Source organism: Jaculus jaculus, chromosome 6 (genome assembly GCF_020740685.1).
Source record: "Jaculus jaculus isolate mJacJac1 chromosome 6, mJacJac1.mat.Y.cur, whole genome shotgun sequence".
NCBI classification, from domain to species: domain Eukaryota; kingdom Metazoa; phylum Chordata; class Mammalia; order Rodentia; family Dipodidae; genus Jaculus; species Jaculus jaculus.
The window spans coordinates 108,091,596-108,112,704 of NC_059107.1; the positions used below are offsets into that span (position 1 = coordinate 108,091,596).

General features: G+C 44.2%; 1 protein-coding gene across 1 annotated transcript in view; it reads left to right on the forward strand.

Moving 5' to 3' along the window:
- The first annotated feature begins 719 nt into the window (after positions 1-719).
- Rassf3 (Ras association domain family member 3) overlaps positions 720-21,109 on the forward strand; it is an 88,000-nt gene continuing 67,610 nt past the window's right edge. Inside the window, exon 1 of the mRNA XM_004650057.2 lies at positions 720-884. Coding sequence (XP_004650114.2) covers positions 774-884 — 111 coding nt within the window. The 5' untranslated portion in view covers positions 720-773. The remainder of the gene's footprint in view (positions 885-21,109) is intronic.

The following is a 21,109-nucleotide window of genomic DNA, read 5'->3' on the forward strand; positions in this document are numbered from 1 at the left end:
GGGCCAAAGTTCAAATGAACCACCAGAAAGGATGTTTTCATTCGAATAAACTCAACCCAGCTGCTATCTCCCCATGCATCTCTGCTAACTTTTAACCCTCCAGGGCCCGCGGGTTGCTAGCAGACGCCGGTGGCTTGGAGGGGGTGGGGGGAGAATGGCTTGGTTCTGGGAATCTCCATCGCCCTCCGCAGGACCCCGGGGACGGAGCCAGCGGGAAGAGTTCGCTAAGTTCCCGCCCCGTTCCCAAACTCCAACTAGCAGGGCAGAGAGCGAGCGGACGGATCACCCAAGAATTTGCAATTTCCGGGAGATTGGCGCAGCGTTCAAACGAGCTCTCCGGCAGCGCGCAGCCGGGAGACTGGAGAAAGGCAGCGGCCAGGAGCGGTCGGGAGCCTCCACCTGCGCGCGCCGAGCGTCCCGCCGTAGGGGCGGGGTGGGGCGGGCCCAGGGCGGCGGGCGGGGCTTCGACGCGCGGCGTGGGCGTGGCCTCGTGGGGGGGTTGAGCGGAGGGGGCGTGGCCTCGATGGGCTTGGGCGGAGGGGCGTGGCCTCGGCGCGCTGGCGTGGGGCAGCGCCTGGGGCCGGCGGAGCAGGCGGCGGGAGGGGCCCTCAGACGGCCGGTTTGAGCGGCGGCCGCAGCTGCTGCAGGACGGCCCGCCGGCGGCTCGGGGCCGCGCGCCGGGGACTTCGCGGCGGGGGCGGGCGGGCTCCGGACCCCTTTGCCTGGCCGCCTGCGCCCCGGGGAAGCCGCCCGCGCGCCACGGGACCAGCAGCATGAGCAGCGGCTACAGCAGCCTCGAGGAGGACGCCGAGGACTTCTTCTTCACGGCCAGGACCTCCTTCTTCAGGAGAGCGCCTCCGGGCAAGCTCCGCGGCGGCCAGCAAGTGAGTGGCGTGCGCGCCGGGCGCGGCGACCCGTGCATGCCCGGGGGCTCGTGGGGGGCGGGTGGTCCCGTCGCCCCCCAGTCCCAGGCTCCACGTGTCTCTCCAGCCGGCACTCGGGGGATGCTGGTCCCGATCGAGAGGAAACGAAGTGGGGGGTAGAGATCTGCCTCCGTGGGTCCCGGGAGCCTGTGGCGTGGGCGTGGGCTGCCCGGGGTGAGGGAGGAGGAGGAGGAAGGGCGCCGAGGCCGCCGGCCCGCTCCTGCCTTCCGCGAGGCCAAATGGCCGCGGCGCTCCGCCTGGGGGCCGTCGGCTGCGGGGAGCTGGTCCGTGGGCAAGGAGGCGCCCCCCTCCCGCCCCGGTCGTCCCGGCCGGTTCCACGGGCCCCGCGTCGTCTCTCTCTCCCCCTGCCTGCTCAGTGGCCGGTGGCCGGTGAGTGGCTTGAGGGCGCTGATAGCCGGCAGTGGCCCCCGAGACCGGTCGCAGCCCCCCGCCCTTGCTCCGCGATCGCTGGGGAGGGAGGGCCCCAAAGAAGTAGGCGCTCACTAAAATCTGGGCTGCGGTACTCGAGGTGGTGCGTCTCCTGTGAAGTCAAGTTCAAAGTTTTCTTTCTTGCAAACAAGCTGTGCGGTTTTAGGTAGACTCTAGACCGCGAGGGCTGAGCTTTTTTTCCCTTTTTTGGAGGAAGCATGCCGTGGGAAGCGTGGCTTGGGAAAAGATGGGAAGGGAATTGGTGCCAGTTTTGGCAATCGTGACAGTGTTTTTTTTTTTTTTTTTTTTAATAAAGGGAAGCTTTCCAGACGGGGCACGTCGGCCGGACTTCTAAGGTCGGTGCTTGAACCCACGGCCTGCAGGCCCTGGGAACCGCACCCGGGAGCATGGCCAATCCGGCCACGCTCACATCAGATTAGAGAAGAGTGTAATGCAACAAACTTGCTGCTCTTAAAAAGCAACAGGCGCGCACCAGAGCTTTCTACCAGGCAGTTATAAACACTGGAAACCGTTCAGGGACTGTTTTTTATTTTTATTTTTGGTGCTGTAGAGGGAATGAGAGAATCTGCCCCAGGGTGTCTTTGCCAGACCACTTTACTTTAATGAGCCACATTCTGAGTCCGCCCCCCCCCCCCCCCCCGCCAAGATTTGGAAGTTAAGGGGTGGTTGTGAAGGGCGAGTGAAGTCAAGTGCCCTTACTCTAAACAAGAGCTAATCCGTTCATCTTCAGTGAAGGGCTGACGGTGGGAGTGATGGGGTCGTTGTCTCAGCCTTATTGTTACTCAGATTTAAAGTCGCACAATTATCGGGTAATCTCTGTATTTTGAGTAAAGTGTGCTAATGGCATGACATTGGAAGTCAAAAATATTCCTCCTCACCCACTCCAGGTGGGTCATGAGGAAATGGTATTTCCTTGTGCCCTTTTCACCTTCCTTTTCCTTCATCCCTGGCCTTTATTTCCCTCCTTCATTTTGCATTTTTCCCTTCGACTCAAGTTGCTGTTGCCCATTGATTCTTGGCCAGGAGCTTGTGCTAGTTTGAAGTCTGTTCCAGAGGTGGTTAGTAATTTCCAGAAAACGAATGGGTTCTTGGATTGTGCAGTTGGGTGATTCTCCTTCACAAGGGCCAGTATTTTGAGGTTGGGATTGTATTAGAATCATTTGGTGCTTTAAAAAGTTGAGGCAGCTCTGACCAGCTGAACCATATGTGAGCTAGTTATATTCTAATACTGCAAAGATTATCATAAGTGGGTAAATTGGCTCTTCTGAAAATGTGTCCTGTGCTTTTAGACTTCTAAGTTAAACAAATAGTATAGTCTTCACTTTCATAAAAAGTCAATATATCATTTCTAAATCAAAAAGAATTTGCGCTAAAGATATAAGAAAGTAAAGGAGTTTTCTGCTTAAAAACAATATAGTTACTGAATATTTCTAAGTATGCCAAAAATAAAACATGGTTTCAAACTGGAAAAAAAAGGTTGAGGCAGCATTTAGAGTTAACCTAACGTGATTTGAAGGTGTGTGTTGAAAATCAGGTTAATAAGAGCTTGTTCCTGAATTGAAAACCTTAACACATATGTGCTGCAGCTCTACTGCTTATAATACATGCAAGTTGCCAAGTTATAGGAGTTATTCTAAACCCTGAATCTCAGTGTGCTTTTTGGTTTATTTAAGGAGGTGACTCGACCTTCGAAGTTCCTAATTGTGAATAAGGAAGGAAATACATAAAGCACTAAATACATAATACATAAATACACTAATGGAACATACCTTTAGGTTAGGTCACAACAGAGTTCTTTATTATGCTTATGATTATAAGAATAAGAACACTTTTTTTCAGTAGTGCAACTTATCTTTTTCTCTAGAAAGATTAAAAGAAGTATTGCTGTAAGGACCTATTGTTGATGATGATAATACTTTTTTTTTTTTTTTTGGATGCTATACCTCCTGGTGGGAAAGCTAGGAAAATGTGGTTTTTAGACCTCTTGAAAATATCCAGAGAAAGCAAGATGTTTGTGGTGAAGGCAGGATGGGGCAGATGAGGTGGGTGAACAGAAATTTTGTTTCTTGCCAGACAAGGAAACATTATCCAGCTTCTTTCCATTCCCAATAATAAAAATTTTGTACCTTGTTCTCTTAAAGAAAAAAAAAGGAAAAGGAAAAGGATTAAAATCCTGTTTGAAGGGTATAAAGGAAATGCACACATGGCCTTCTGGTGGCAGTTGGAATGGCATGCATAACTACTGTGTCCCCAGGGCCTGAGCCAGTACCTGACACACACTGGTGGATCAGTGAAGATTAGTTGAATGAATGAAGGCTTTCCTGGCTTGATAAATATTTGGAATATGACCATTTTCATACATACTCTATCTTAGGATTTTTCCAAGAACCTCTGAAGCCTTAGCCTGATGCAAGATGCATTTTGATGGCAAGAAGGCTGGAGCTTAGATTTTCTTACTCAGATTCCACTTTCCTCTTCTTGGCATAAAGATAATTTTAAAATTCCATTTCCCTTGCAAATGTAGGTTTCTCTAAATTGAGCATTTGTAAAAATTTCCACTCTTTCTCAGACATACTGCCATCCCAGTGCTTGTAGTTCATGTTTGTGTCAGAGGTTCTACCTAGTCTTAGTTTTAAGCAGAACTAAAACATCCTAGACAGTTCTGTAATTCCAAATTTGCTCTTTTCTTATCGTTCAGCAAAATCAGATTACTTAGAAATACTTGACACATTCAGATGTCCAAAGTGGGTGGCTTAAATTGTTAGCATAATATAGTGGGACATACTTTCATCACCACCCCTATTCTCCTGCCCACAGGTAAGGTCTCACTGTAGCCCAGGCTGACCTGGAACTCATTCTGTAGCCCAAGCTGGCCTAGAACTCATGGTGGTTCTCCTACCTCAGCTTTCCAAGTGTTAGTGATTAAAGGTGTGAGCCATAACATCTGGCCTTTTTTTTTTTTTTTTTTTTTGCTTTCTTTTGTGAGACAGGGTCTTATGTAGCCCAGTTTAGCCTGGAACTAGCTCTTATGTAATTTAGTGTGAATTATACCTGTTCTCATGCAGTACTGAGTATCAAACCCAGGGCTTCATACAGGTTTGGCAAGCACTCTACCATCCTAGCTAGATCCCGAGCCCATGTTTTCCCTTATAGCTGAGATAATCACTTGTCTTTAAAAATACTTGTGTTCATTTGTGAGAGAAAAGGAAGAATATGAATGAATGAATGGATTTGGTTGCATCAGGGCCTTTTGTTGTGTCTGGTTTCACGTGGCTTTTGAGTAATCGAACCCAGGCCTACTGGCTTTGTAAGCAAGTGCCTTTAACCATTGAACCACCTCCCCAGCCCTCAGTTTTCTTCTTGAGCTTTTTTATCCTGAATAGGAATAAGAAAATGGGACAGTGCTACTTACTGCTTTAGACCTAGAATAGCACAGACTTCTCCAGAAACGTGGAAGTGTCTCGTGAACCACTCACACTTTAAAAAAAGTTGTACTGAAGACTTGTTTAATAAGGCAAGCCTGTAATATGCCACAAGCGCAACAAGACAAGTTTGTCTTTTTTTCTTTTTAATTTTAAAAGAATAAAGTTTTAGAGTAAGAAGGAAAGAAAGCAATCTCCTCAGAGAGGGTGGGGCCTTCCAGAGCTGGAAAAAAAATGTTTTGGGTTTTCTTTTTATCCTTCCAGTAGTTTTGTGACTCTTAATTTGGTTGGTTTATTGGTAGGATTAACAGTAATTAGTTGCACTCACTTATTAGTGTTTTGGCTGGAAAGTTAGGAGGTAGACTACTATTCTTTTTGCTTTGGTGATCTACAGTATCAAAGGCATTTTGGCTATACTTATTTTAATCTGTACTGTTCAAGGTTGATATAAATATTCCCACCAGCCATTTTGCCAGGTGCAAGATGATTTGCACATCTCATCCACTTGACTGATACGTTCTGTTTTTACAGTCTTAATCCATTGGAATTTTGTGTTTGCATGAGCAGGACTCAAATTGGCATATTCCTTTAACTGAATTTCCAAAGGAAATTAGTCCCAGTCTTAGAACCTCTCGGATGAGCAATAGACTCTATGCTTGTTCTTTTGGATAACTTGCAAAATTTGGAGTAATTTGGAAAGCAGTGACACAAACATTTATGAAAAGACTGGCTAAAAATATCCAGTGATGTGGTTATTCTTTTCAGACTTCCTTTTGGCAGTTAGGGATTGTCATATCATCATTTTTTTTTCTTGTAGGAACAGAATGAGGCTGACCCCATACTTCCTCGTGGGCTCTGGTCAGCAACCCCTAGACCCGAGCTTCAGCCCTTGCTTTCACCTCCTTTCCCAGCAGTCATAGCTGCCTTTTGATAGAGGCTCCTCTTGGAGGCTTGCTTTTGCTCTTGAGTCAGTCCAAGGCTGCTAGCCAGCTGCAGGGTCTCTCTTCAGAAGCCACTGTGGAAAAATAGGGAAGGGTGTATGGAAGAGACATGCAAAGCAGCATTTCTTATATGATGTATTGTGGTCAACATGGTTCTCTGCGGAGTTGTTTTTTTAATTCTAATTTATTTGCAAACGGTGGGGGGGGGGAGAAGGGGAGAGAGAAAGAATGGATGAGAATGAATTTATGAGTGCACCGGGGCCTCGCAAACTCCAGGTGCAAGTACAGGTACATGCGCTAGTTTGTGCATCCAGCTTTAGGTGGGGTACTAGGGAATCAAACCTCGGGTCATCAGGCTTTGCAGGCAAGCGCCTTACCTGTTGAGCCACCTCACCAGCCTCTCTGCAGAGTTTTATATACATCCCAGCTTCTTAAAGGTGGGTTGTGGCCCGTGTAGCTGATATGGGGGTTGCCAAAAAAATTGGCAGCAATAAAAGCTTTCTGAACGTGAAACAACCAAAATCTAATTAAAAAATGAAACTCAGTAATGAGTGAAGGTGACTCTGACCAAGGTTACGCTGTAGACGTCCCTTGATTCTGAACAACTCAATTTGTTCTTCACACCATTCAGCACCCACCAGTACTGCCTGAGACACCCAGGCTCAGGTTCAAGACTATTGTGCATGCTGAAGTGATGTTACTGAACGTGCAGGATTTTTCTGCTCTTAACAGAAACATAATGGTTTAATTACAGAAAACAAAGACATTTAATGTTTTCCTACTGTCATTCCTCAGCATATGTCAAATTAACATTTTGGGTTGTATTATGTTGGGTTTTTTTGGCACACATGCATGTGTAGTATGTGTGGCGTGTACAGTGTGTGCATATGCATGTGCAGATGTGTGTGCCCTGTGCGCACATGTGTGAAGGCTAGAGCAGAATGATATATTCATACCTCCCTTCATTCCCTCCATCTTTCTTTTTTTGAGGTAGCTCCTGAGTGCTGGGATTAAAGGCATGCACCACCACACCAGGCTGTCTTTCTTATTTTTAAAAATGTTGAAAAATATATTGGAGTGAGTGAGTGAAAGGGGGGGGGAGTGCAGATAGAGAATGGGCACACCCGGGCCTACTGCCACTGCAAATGAAATCCAGATGCATGTGCCTCCTTGTGCAGGCAAGTGTCTTCGCTGTTGAGCCACCTCTGCAGCCCCTCCTTTTTTTTTTTTTTTTTTTTTTTTGAGGTCGGGTCTCACGCTAGCCCAGGTTGACCTGGAACTCCTTTGGAAACCCCAGACTGGCCTTGAACTCACAGCCATCTTCCTACCTCTGCCTCCTGAGTGCTGGGAATTAAAGGCCTGCACCACCATGCCCAGCTCTTGTCTGTCTTATTTTTACATTTGATCTTAGACAAAAGGCTGAAAAGCGATTGTCTGTCTGTCTGTTGTCTTTATTTTATTATTTGTATGTGAGAGAGAGGGGGAGAGAGAGCAAGAATGAGTGAGCATGGGCATTCCAGGGCTTTTTGCTGCAAAGGAACTCCAGATGCATGTGTCACTTTGTACATCTGGCTTTGCATGGGTACTGGGGATTCAAACATGGGCCATTATTAGGCTTTGCAAACAAGCGCCTTTAACTGCTAGGCTATCTCCTCTGCCCATTCACTTCTACCTCTCTCTGTTGTTTCCTTGAGACATGGTCTCTTTCACCATGTAATGAGCTGCCATTCTTGGACAGATGGGCTCACCAGTGAGTACCAGCAGTTCTGTCTCCCTACCTGTCCACCTGCAGAATCGAGGTTACAGGCATCCATGGACATGCTTTGCTCTTTATGTGGGAGCTAGCAATCAAACTTTGGCTCTCTTAAATGTTTCCACAACATTCACTTGTACACACTGAGCCATCTCCCTAGCCCTAGAAATGCTTGATTTTAAAAGTAGCTGTTTGAGGTGTTGGAGAGATGGTCCAATGGTTAAAGGTACTTTCTAGCAAAGACTGCTGGCCTGGGTTCAGTTCCCCAGACACTCATGTAAAGCCGGATGGTTGTTCGCAATGGTAAGAAACCCCAGCATGAAACACACAAATGTGTATGTATATATGTAGATATTTGTTGTTTTTCTGAGGTAGGGTCTTACTCTAGCCCAGGCTGACCTGGAATCCACTATGTAGTCTCAGAATGGCCTCAAATTTGCAGCAGTCATCCTACCTCTGCCTCCTGAGTGCTAGGATTAAAGCCTGGCATAAATAATTCTTTTAAATTGCTATTTGAATTGGTGACTTGAGTTGCATAAAACACATTATTAAATTAATTTTGGCTTGGGATTAGAGTCAAATTTCCAACTATTTCTGAAATGGTTGCAAACATAGTTCTGCCATTTTGCACTACATATTTATGCAAATGGGTGTTATCAGTGTTAACAGTTATAAAATCAAAATATTCATGAACTCTAATAAAGTGTTGAAGAAGCTCTACATTCTGAAATCTGATATTCAGCCAGGATTTAAGTCTTTATGTAAAAAAAAGGCAAATCCACCTCATTAATATACAAATTTGCTTTTGTCTTTAATATGTAATAAAATTATATGTATTCTAAAACTTGTTTTAAAATTTCTTTATGATTTATTATCAGTAACTTATATACTGATTTTTTTATACCTATAAGCTCAGGGTCATATAAAAATTTCTGACCACTGAGCTGATACATATATGGATATTAAACTCAAGTCCCCAGCCCTAATTTTTTAAACTTTATTTTTAACGATTTCATATGTGTGTTCACCCATCACTCTCTTACTTCTCTCCTACTTCCAAACTTCCCCTCCTGTCTTCCTGTGTATGTTTGTCCATCCCATTGAGTTTCATTAGCATTACCTGCAAGCGCATCAGTGAGAAGCTAATTTACTTAGAGCATAGGCAGTGTGTCAGTTGCTAAACCACTGAAGAAAGTAATTCTCCCTCTCCTGGCAACCATGAACACCAGTAGATCCTTGAGGGGTGAGACCTCATCAACCCCTCCTCATATTTTTAACTTTTACTTATTTATTTGTTCGAGAAAGAGGAGGAGAAAGAGAGAGAGGGAGAAGATGTGGGCACACAAGGGCCCTCCAGTCACTGCAAATGAACTCCAGACACATGTGCCACCTAGAGCATCTGGCTTATGTGGGCACTGGGGAATTGAACCTGGTTCCTTAGGCTTTAAGCCATCACTGCACAACCCCCCCACCCTTGTATAAGGGAGGTCAGCTGTGCCGACAGGGTTAGTGACATGATCTACAAGTGTGTTGGGTTGCATTCATGTCTATCCTGTGATATATTAGCTTACATGGCCCTCCCCCCAAGGTGGGGTTTCACTCTAGCTCAGGTTAACCTGAAATTAGCCTCAGGGTGGCCTCAAACTCACGGTGATCCTCCTTCCTCTGCTTCCTGAGTGCTGGGAATAAAGATGTGCGCCTCCACACCTGGCTCCAGGTTGCATGTTTTGCTGAGGTGTTACAGCCTATAATATATGAGTAAAATTTGAAATTCATGTAAGAACAATTTAAAAAATGTATTTATGTATTTGCAAGTAGAGAGAGAGAATGGATGTGTCAGGGACCCCAGCTGTTGCAAACAAACTCCAGATGCATGCACCACCTTTGTACATCTGGTTTCATGTGGGTACTGGGGAATTGAACTCCGGTCATTAGGCTCTGCAAGCAAACTCCTTAACCGCTGAGCCACATAAGAAATTCTAAACTGGCTCTGAGCAATAAGTTAGCAACCAAAATCTATGCTATACATTGGCCACCTGTAGCTATCAAGCCCTTCACTTTAACTAGTCTGAATTGAAATGGGTTGTGAGTAAAAAACAAAGTACACCAGGTTTTGAAGACTTGACTTGTAAAAGAAAGAATATTAACTATATCACAGTTATTTAAAAAATGCGTTGAAATGTGAATGCTGAACGTGTCACATGCTCTCTGGGGGCTTAGTTGCTAGTCTCTGTGGGTCAGCTAAGTTTGAGCACTCATAAATGTAGTTAGGCAGTATTTGACATTTTGTGTCTCTGTGGAATCTGAAATATGTTACATATCAATAATGATGTTTTGGGTATATTTGCCTAAATCAATTTTTACCTGTTTTTAAATAGCAGAAAGTTTAATATGTGGGGTTCACATTGCATTTCTGTTAGACAGTGCTGCATGCTAAAGCAGTGCTTAAACTTTAACCTCGTCATTTGTGTGGCTACAGTTAGAGGGATGGCAGCACCAGCCAGGCATGCTGGGAAACTTTTTCTTTGTGAAGGGGAACTTACTTCTGTTGTAGGAAGTAGTTTCTTTTGGCCTGTCTTGGGGTCATGCTTACCAGCGTTTTGAGGTTGTGAAACTTGTGTGTGCGGAACTTCTCTCTCTTTTTCACATATGAGCTAATAGGGTGACTGTTCTTACGATATTCTAAATGCAACTCTGTGTTCAGTTTACAGAGAGAATAGGAGTCATTATTTTCGAGTATTAAAACAGCAGTCTTCATACACATTTTATGGGCTATAATTGTTAACTGCTGCTCCAAATTCAGCGAAAAATAATTTACTAATTACATACTATAGTATTCAGTACTTTTTCCAGATGCTAAACAGTGAGATAATTAGAGGAGGGAAAAGGATAAATTTGGGAATTGAAGGCCAGAAAAGCAGTTTTTTTTGTTGTTGTTGTTGTTTCTTGAGGTAGAGTCTTGCTCTAGCCCAGGCTGACCTGGAATTTACTATGTTGTGTCAAGGTGGCCTCGAATTTACAGCGATCCTCCTACCTCTGCCTTCCGAACTCTGGGATTAAAGGTGTGCACCACCATGCCCGGCCAGATTTTTTTGTTTTAGATCTTGAAATTTTTTTCCTAAAGTACAGTCTAGCCCAGGCTGACCTGGGACTCACTGTGTAGTCCCAGGCTGGCCTCAGACTCCTGTTTCTGTTATAGTAAAGACTTCTGGCATAAGGCTTGTGTCCAGCAAAGGTCTTGAATTTCAAGACTTGAAATGAAAATCAACTAAGCTTTCTCTTGAAATCACCAGGTTTATATATGTATGTGTTTGTATGCACACATTTGTAAGATTGGTGAGGATAACTTTTAAAATCCATTTTCCAAGGGTTTACTGAATTGTCACAATGTGCGAGGCAAGAACTTAGGGACTTAGTGGTAAACAAAACAGATTGAAACCTTGGGGCTTAGTTTACATAGGCCATCTGATTTGGACAATTTATTAGTAAAATCATACAGTTTAGTCAAGTCAGTATAATGTCTTCAAGGTTCATCTGTGTGTAGCACATGCCAGAATTTCCTTCCTTTTTAAGATTGAATAATCATCATAATAAATAATCATATTTACATTATATGTATACATTGCTTATCTATTGATGGGCACTTTGCCTTTTGGCTGTGACAAATGCTGTTGTGTACAAGTATCAGTGAGAGGGCCTGTTTTTTTTTATTTTTTGATTAATATTATGCTGACAAATATGAATCCTGCTATTTAAACCTGAAATTCTTGGATATTGCTTTATGATTTTTAGTTTTTATTTAATATCTATTGTATTTTACTTTATTTTTCTTTGAGGTAGGGTCTTACTCTAGCCCAGGCTGACCTGGAATTCCCTCTGTCCTCTCAAGCTGACTTTGAATTTAAGGTGATCCTCCTACTTCTGTCTTCTGTTGGGATTAAAGGCATGTGCAACCATGCCCGGGTTATATTATATTTCATTTATTTTTTATTTTTTATTAACAACTTCCATGATTATAAACAATATCCATGGTAATGCCCTCCCCCCCCACTTTCCCTATTCTCCCATCATATTCCCTACCCCTCTCAATCTTTTATTTTGATGTCATGATCTTTTCCTCCCATTATGACGGTCTTGTGTAGGTAGTGTCAGTGCCTTACACTACCTGCCAGGCCGTTTTATGTCTAGAGGAGCACGTTGTAAGGAGTCCTACCCTTCCTTTGTCTCTTACGTTCTATCTGCTGTCTCTGCCACAATGGACCCTGAGCCTTGAAAGGTGTGATAGGGATATTGCAATGCTAAGCACTCCTGTCACTTGTGTCCAGCACTATGATGCCTTCTGAGTCATCCCAAGGACACTACCATCTGAAAAGAGAAGGTCCTCTACCAAAAGTGAGAGTAGCATTAATATATGGATATGAACATTAAGAGAAGTGCTTACTGGGCAGTTTGATGAGCATAGTATATACATTTAGCCAGACAGCAGCAGACATTACACCCCTAGGGCTCATGACTACCCCTGTTGTAGGTTTTCATTATCAGGGATATATTCCCTCCCATGGAGTGGGCCTTTAGTCCAATTAGAGGGCAGTTGGTTTCCACCATGACAGACATGTCACTATTGTACCTTTTGGCTCATTTGGCCTGGCTAGCAAAATATTAGACTTGCAGTGTCCACTGTTGAGTATCTTCACTGGTGATTTCCCTCTCTCCCATTGAACTGCATGCAGAATGGCTTCTTCCAGCTTTCTGTCAGCTGGTCTACATGGAGGAGGTTATGAGCTCAGTTCCAGCAGGATTTCTCAGTGACCTTGCAGCCCAAGTATGTGGAGTCTTCAGCAATAGGGTCTTACCAGCTATTCCTGGTGGGAAACCAAGGGCCTCGACAATGGCCTGTCCTTGGCCAACAACTCACTGGAAGGTATCCCATCCTTGGGACTGAAAATTTTCTAGCAACAATCGATGGCTCCTGAGTGTTCTATTGTTCAAAAAAGTAGGTTTCTGTATGATTTATTTATATTCTCTTAGATTTTGATTTGCCCTCCCTCCACCTTTCCTTTACTCAGTCTCTTCCCCTGACCTCACTTGGGCCTTTTCACCCCCATTAATCTGTTCTTCTACTTACATATATATGATACCATTTTATTTTATTTTTTAAAACATTGGGCAGGAGAGATGGCTTAGCAGTTACAGTGCTTGCCTGCAGAGCCAAAGGACCTAGGTTCGATTACCCAGGACCCATGTGAGCCAGATGCATAAGGTGGCACATACATCTAGAGTTTGTAGTGGCTGGAGGCCCTGGTGTGCCCATTTTCTCCCTTCCTTCCTCACTCCCCCCTCCCGCTCTCCTCCTTTCTCCCTCCCTCCCTCCCTCCCCCCCCTCATAAATAAATAAAAATAAAAATTTGAGCTTGGCTAGGTGAGCACACTTTAATCTCAGCACTTGGGAGGCAGAGGTAGGCGGATCACTATGAGTTCTAGACCAACCTGAGACTAGTGAATTCCAGGTCAGTCTGGGCTAGAGAGAGACCCTACCTTGGAAAACAAACAAAAATTGGTGTGTGCATGTTTGTGTGTGTGCAGGGCGTGCATTCCATGGCACTCATGTGGACATCAAAGGACAACTTTCCATTCGTCCTAGTCTTTCCACCTCATTTAAAGAAGGGTTTCTCTAAGTTTTTTTTTTTTTGTTTGTTTGTTTGTTTTGTTTTTCGAGGTAGGATCTCACTCTGGCCCAGGCTGACTTGAAATTCACTATGAAGTCTCAGGGTGCCCTCGAACTCATTGTGATCCTCCTACCTCTGCCTCCCAAGTGCTGGGATTAAAGGCATGCACCACCTTGCCTGGCTGGGGTTTCTCTATGGATCTCTCTCTGCTGCTATGTTGTTTCTTCTGCTTTCTCCTCAAGTTTCCAGGAAATTCTATTGTCTCTACCTCCTGTCTCACAGTCAGGGTAATAGAATTATGGAAACCCACCATGGGCTTCTAGCATTTAAAAAAAAACATTTATTTATTTATTTTGGGGGGGGTTGCTCCAGGGCCTCTAGCCACTGCAAATGAACTCTAGAGGCGGGCGCCCTCTTGTGCATCTGGCTTATATGGGTTCTGGGGAACTGAACCTGGGTCCTTTGACTTAGCAGGCAAATGCTTTAATGGCTAAGACATCCGTCTAGCCCGGGTTCTAGCTTTTTACATGGGATCTGGGAATTAAACTTGGATTGATTACCCCAATTTGGGCAGTGAGTACTTTGATCCATTGAGCCATCTTCCTGATCCTGTGTTGTATTTTATTAAATAGGCATTGGTCTCCAAATACTGGAAAATGATGTTTATAACCAAATACATATGTAATAATTACTATTATTGGTGCTGGGGATTGAGTCCAGGCTTCATGTGGACTAGGCAAGTGCTCCAGTACAGAGCTATACACCCATCTCTAACATTTGGTGTTTCTAATTTTTGCGACTTGAACAGTCAAGAACATCTTGAGCATGAAACTTTTCCATTATGGATTAATTTTTTTTAGAATAGATGTACAAAATGGAATTTTACTCAGCATGAGAATATGACCATTTCTATGGCTCTAATTATATATCACCAGCTTATGGCTATATTTTTATAATCAGTTTCTCTACACCCTTAATTTTATTAAGTTAAAATAACCAGTTGTGGGCTGGAGAGATTGCTTAGTGGGTAAGGCACTTGCCTGCAAATCCAAAGGACTCAGTGTTTGACTCACCAGATCCCACATAAGCCAGACGTACAAGGTGATGGAAGGTGCAAGGCTGCACATTCACAAAAGGTAGTGCATGTATCTGGAGTTCGATTGCAGTGGCTAGAGGCCCTGGCATGCCAATTCTCTCTCTCTCTCTCTCTCTCTCTCTCTCTCTCTCTTACACACACACACACACACACACACACACACACACACACACACCAGTTTGTTGGGCTTGACTCAAAAAAGGTGTTAAAAAATTAACTAGTTGTGGTAGGGCATTTCTAGAATCCTGGCACTGGGAGGCTGAGGCAGGAGGATTATTTCAGAATAGCCTGGGCTACGGAGATGATGTTTCCCATAGCATCAACAAAGAGCTCCCTGACTACTTTATTGTTGGTTAATTTTCATTCCTTTAACTGTAAGTTGCCTGTTTTTCTATCTTGGGTCTTTTTGTGTGGGCCTGGTACATGGCTGGCCCTTGACCATTGTCAGGCTGCCAGAAATCTCGAGTGCATCCACAGAGTCTGTGCATGTTGAGCTAGGTAGTTCTCCTTTTTTTGTGGTCTGCTGAACTAAAGGTTATTTTTTGGACTTTCTTTGTACCAAAGGGACATTACATATTTTGGTGTTTTGAAATACTTAAAGAATGTGTTGCAGCTGACATCAGAGACATCATCCGAGCAGAATGCTTATTACTCCTGTGGTTACCACATAGGAATGGACACCACCACTAGGAACAAAAGGGGTGGGGTGTAGTTGATGGTGTGCCCCTCGCTGACTGTGTGAGGAAGAGGGGGAGGGCTGTAAGCTCCTGTTGTCTTTGACTTTGAGTACACATAGGATCCAGAGAAACTTTAGCTGCCTCATAAATAGATGAGGGTATTGGAAACAACAATGGTGGGACAGCTATTAAAAACTCCACCCAGGGGCTGGAGAGATGGCTTAGCGGTTAAGCGCTTGCCTGTGAAGCCTAAGGACCCCGGTTCGAGGCTCGGTTCCCCAGGCCCCACGTTAGCCAGATGCACAAGGGGGCACACGCGTCTGGAGTTCGTTTGCAGAGGCTGATAGCCCTGGCGCGCCCATTCTCTCTCTCTCTCTCTCTCTCTCTCTCTCTCTGCCTCGTTCTCTGTCTGTTGCTCTCAAATAAATAAATTAAAAAAAAAAACAAAAAAAAACTCCACCCAGGAACAGAATTCCTTCTGCTTGCTTATAGACTAACTGTCTTACTGAAAAATTGCAATTAGAAAGGAATCTGCCATTGCCTGATGCCTCTGAGGAAAATTGTTTAATCTCTTGCATTCTACTACTATTTGTTTGCTTAGATACACACTTTTCTTTCAGTTTTTTAAAGCAAATATTTTAAAAGGATGGAAGTAGTTATTCTTTTGGCCTATGCTAATAAGCCTAATCCACATTTTCTTAGACCACTCAAACCTTCTCTGAAAACTTCCCACAAAGGGAATCCTTTTTTTTTTTCTTTCCCATTTAGATTTTTGTCTGTTTTTGAGGGTCTCACTCTAGCTCAGGCTGACCTTGAACTGAGCCATCTTCCTACCTCTACCTCCTGAGTACTGGGTTAAAATTGTGTGACACCATGCCCAGCTCATATAATTTTATTTTTGAGACAGGGTCTTATATACACCAGGCTGATGTTGAATCCCTCCTTTCCTGCCTGTGCCTCCCAACTGCTGGGATTACAGGTGAGTACCACTGTGCTTGGCCTGTTTGTATTGAGAGACAAGGTCATGTTATGTTGCCTAGGCTGCTCTGGAACTAGAGATCCTCCTACCTCAGCCTCCTGAGTGCTGGGATTACAGATGTACATTACTACACCTGTCTGGGAAGTTTTTGTTTTTTTTTTTTTTAATTTGCTAGCATGGTCATAGGGAAGTTTATATGTATATGATAATGTTCTCAAACAGAAAAATGAAACAAAAGGAAAATGTATGTAATTAGAATGCATTACATGGGACACAAAGTATTAATATTAATATAAAGTTTAACATTACATTGTGTTTTGCAATTTGGAGACCCTTGCAGGAAAATTAAAATTCAGTTTATTTATTTATTTACTTATTTTGTTTTTTGAAGCAGAGTCTCACTCTAGCCCAGGCTGACCTGGAATTTACTGTGTAGTCTCAAGGTGGGCTCGAACTCATGCTGCTCCTCCTACCTCTGCCTCCTGAGTGCTGGGATTAAAGGCGTAAATTCAGTTGATTTTTGTTGGGCATTAATTTCAATATAACTCTGAGATGAGGAATCAGTCAGCAGAAGTTTTCTTAATTAAGAAATTATCAGATGCAGGTTTCATGGCATGTTCATACTGAATTCAAGGGAGCTTGTGTACAGTGAGTAATTTCCCAGTTATGGGAAAATGTAAATATTATGTAGAAACAATAACATTACTTTTCTCCATTTCAGGTCTGTTTCTGTTTAAACAGGTTTGTGGATTCCTTTTTTTTTTTTTTTTCTTGCCAGTCTTCCTTTAGAGGGAAGGTACTGCCCTTTGAGATTTCTCTGAAGTTTCACAGTTGCTTTCCTGTAGGTTGTTGGTCATATGGTACAGTTTGCATCCACTGTTGTACTGTTTGATACTTAGCGTCCTCTCTTGGTCTCTACTAGAGGGGAAATGTAGCACTGCTATCAGCAAATAAACATCACACTCAATCCTATTGGAGGGAGCTCTGGTTCAGGTTTTTGTTTGTTTGTTTGTTTGTTTTTCAGGTAGGTTCTTGCTCTAGCCCAGCTGACCTGGAATTCACCATGTAGTCTCAGGTTGACCACCCATGTAAAGCTGAATAGGCATTTGTTTGCATTGTCAAGACACCTTGACACACACATACACACAAAAAAATTCAGGGCTGGAGAGTTGACTTAGCTGTTAAGGTGCTGTCTGTGAAGCCTAAGGACCCTGGTTCAATTTCCCAGTATCCACATAAGCCAGATGCACAAGGTGGCACATGCACCTGGAGTTCTTTTGCGTGGCTAGAGATACTGACATGTCCATTCTCTCTCTGTCTCAAATAAATAAATAAAATATAAAATTCAAATAAAAATAATCAGATTCACATTATAGTACCTCTGTATTGGTTGCGATGAAAACTTAAGACTCAGTTAATATTGATAGTGGGGAACTAGGTTTTGTTATGGAAGAAGTGTTCTCTACCCTTTCCTCCCTCCGCTGTGGAACTCCAGACCTTGTTCATGATGTCAGGCAAAAGCTGTACTGCTGGAGCAGGTACCTTCTTTTCATTGCTGAGACAAATCACCCAACCAGAAGCAGCTTAAGGACGACTTATCATGGTAGGAAATCATGGTAAGAGCAGCCAGCCAGCTTGGTATCCCATTTTGTCCTATCAACAGAAAGGAAGTAGTCTTAGTACTGGGTTTGGAGCTGGGCTGCACTACCCCAAAGCCTTTCCCCAGTGACACACCTTCTTCAACAAGGCTCCACCTCCCAAAGTCCCACCACTTTCCCAAATTGCTACCAGTTGGGGTCCAAGTATTCAAATCACATGAGCTATGGGGACATTCAAACCACCACAACCACTAAGCTACATCCTCAGCTGGATGATGTGTTCTTTTTTTAAAAAACAATATATTTTATTTATATTTGGGGTAGAGAAGTAGGCAGAGAGACAGAGGGAGGATGGGCGCGCCAGGGCCTCCAGCCACTGCAAACGAACTCCAGATGCATGTGCTCCCTTGTGCAGCTGGCTTATGTGGGTCCTGGGGAATTGAGCCTGGGTCCTTTGGCTTTGCAGGGAAGTGCCTTAACCACTAAGCCATCTCAGCTGGATGTGTTCTTAATCAGTGAATTAATTGATGAAAGCAGTTATATAGGACAGTCTGAGTTTAAATCAGTGCTGGCTGTGTTGTCCGGGGAAAGTCATTTCCATATGTGAACTAGCAGCCGGTATAGCAGGAAATAAACATTAATAAATATTAGCAGTTGTCATTAAAAGATCTCACTACATATGAATAATTTACCTCTTAATTTGAGGGTAGTGGACCAAATGGAGCACCAAACACAGGTGAGAGATTTAAACAATCAGCCAGAGTGAAAGTTAGCAGGAAATTAAATCTCTCCTTGGATGCATTAACTAAAATGAATGGGGTATGCGAATGAAAAATGTAAACTCCCTCTCTCTTTGTTACATGCCCCTAGCTGCAGGATTCTAACTGCAGAGTTCTCAGGGCTGCTCAAGTAATGTGGTCACAAACTGCCTCTTCCTGGAGCTTTCCTTTTTCCTCTACTGGGTCTTGTGTTCATTGTTTAGGGACTTAGTCACTGTCTTGTTTCTGGTAGATCAAGTGAGATGAGGTAACTATGCAAACTGCATAACATCCTGCAAAGGGAGACTCTACTGCAGACCTCACAGCTCAGGAGGAGGAATCCAGTCCTGGGCTGTGGCTGCCTGCCCAGCCAAAGTCCCTTCCACAGTGTCTGTCTCAGCTCCAAGAGATTGCAGCTCTGCTAGATACTTCCACAGTTTGAAGCAAGCTTGCTTGTGCTTGAATCCAGGTGCTGAAGTAGCGCAGCAGGTCACGGGATCTGGAGCTGGGATAGGCTGTGGCATCTGGTGGGAGCCTTCTTCCTAGGAGGGCTGGAGAGGTGATGAGCCCTCTGTGTTCTGATGTTCCCTCTCCACTCAGACTCTTCCTTTGGTTCTGTGGAGTCTTTTTTCACATTAGATATTTTTCCCTTTGGTGCATACATGCAGGTGTTAAGGGCAGACTAGGGCTTCTTGCCACTACAAATAGGCGCCAAGTGCATACACCACTTTTTGCATCTGGAGATAAGTAGGTGCTGGGGATTTGAACCCTGGGCCAGCTAAAGGTTTTGCAAACAAGTGCCTTTAATTACTGAGCCATCTCCCCAGCCCTGGTTCTGTGTTTTTTACAAAAAGGAGGGAAAATTGGTTGCCTGGCACTAGCTTTGTGTTACTTTTGAATGTCATGAGCATTTTTAGTAGTCCTTAAATTCATTCATTTCCTTCCTTCTTCCCTCCCTCCCTTTCTTGTCCAGAATTACCTTGAACCAAGATTACCTGATTCTCCTCCTGTTTATATCTCCTGAATGCTGTTATCACAGGTGTGCACCATCATACCCCCCCCTTTTTTTTCCCTGAAGTTCGGTCTCATTCTGGCCCAGGCTGACCTGGAATTAACTTTGTAGTCTTAGGGTGGCCTTGAATTCATGGCGATCCTCCTACTTCTGCCTCTGGAGTGCTGGGATTAAAGGTGTGTGCCATTATGCCTGGGAGCTTTTTCTCTTTAAAATAAAAAAAAAAAAATTATCTGAGAGAGAAGGAGAGAAGTGGGGGAGTAGCCTTCAGCCACTGCAAACAAACTCCATATTGCATCTGCCTCTTATGGGCCTTGGGGACTTGAACCTGGGCCTTTGGCTTTGTAGGCAAGTGCCTTAACCACTAAACCACCAGCCATTTTCCCCCTTTTTAAAATATTTGTTTATTATAGCAGGTCCCCTCTCCTCCCCCACCCCAGGTAGGGTCTCACTGTAGCCCAGGCTGACCTGAAATTCACTATGTAGTTTCAGGGTGGTCTTGAAATCGTGGTGATCCTCCTACCTCTGCCTCCCAAGTGCAGGGATTAAAGGCATGTGCTACCATACCCCGTTACTATGCCATTTTTTTTATGCAGTGTTAAGGATTGAATCCAGGGCAAATACCCTATCAATTGAGCCATATCACCAGCCTCACATATATATTCTTTTTAAAAAAACAACTTTTTTTTTAAGGCTGGAGAGATGGCTTAGTGGTTAAGGCACTTGGCCCGTGAAGCCTAAGAACCCTGGTTCGATTCCCCAGTACCCATGTAAAGCCACATGTACAAGGTGGTACATGTGTCTGGGGTTCCTTTGCAGTGGCTGGAGGCCCTGGTGCGCCTATTCTGTCACCTTGTACATCTGTCTTAGCAGGTGTTAGCTTATGGGAAGAAAAGGGTTATTTCAGCTTAGGGTTTCTAGGGGAAGTTTCATCATGGCAGAGCAAGTGTGGGAAGAGCAGGTAGCTGGGTGTCATGTGGTCTTATTAGCAGGCAGGATGGAGAGAGGAAGCCTGCTCCGAACAACCAGCGGGGCTGGACTGATAAACCTTAAGGCCCCCAGTGACCCACCTTCTCCAGCAAGGCTCAACCTCCAAAGGTTCCACCTGGGAATTGAGTGTGAGGTTTAATCACCAGCACATGAGGTATGGACATTTTACATTCAAGCTACCACATGGTGATTCAAAGACATGAACACTTGTTATCTATGTTTAAATTTCATTTGGAATTGATTTTGTTACTTAGAAAGCATTCTGATGATTTGTAGAAAGATGACATTCCAGCACATTGTTGAATGTATCAGGGGATTTGAACAGATGTAGTTTTAAGTCTTCCAAATTATACTTCCCATGAACTTCACATCACAAGGGCAGACCTACCTCTCATTCTCCATTGTATAGTCATGAGGTGATTGACAGAGATAAGTTCTGGGAAGTACATCACTAGGCATTTTCATCATGAGAACTGCACAGTGTACTTACAGAAACCTCCATGGTCCATCTTCCATGCAGCCTCTTTGTTGATGTGGTCCAGGAACTTAGCCATGGGACTCCATGAGGCTGCTGGTGGTGAGACGCAGCATCCTGTTCCACAGTATACCTTTTTTTTTTTGTAAGTAGGTAGGCCCTCTAAAGTCATGATTATAAAAGTATAGTGGTGGTGTATGCCTTTAATCCCAGCATTTGGGAGGCCAAGGCAGGAAGATTGCTGTGAATTTGAGGCCAGACTGAGACTACATAGTAAATTCAGGTCAGCCTGGGCTAGAGCAAGACTCTAACCTTGCCGGGGGTGGGGGGGGGTGGGGGGGGGTGGGGGGGTGGGGAGGAGGGGTCTGA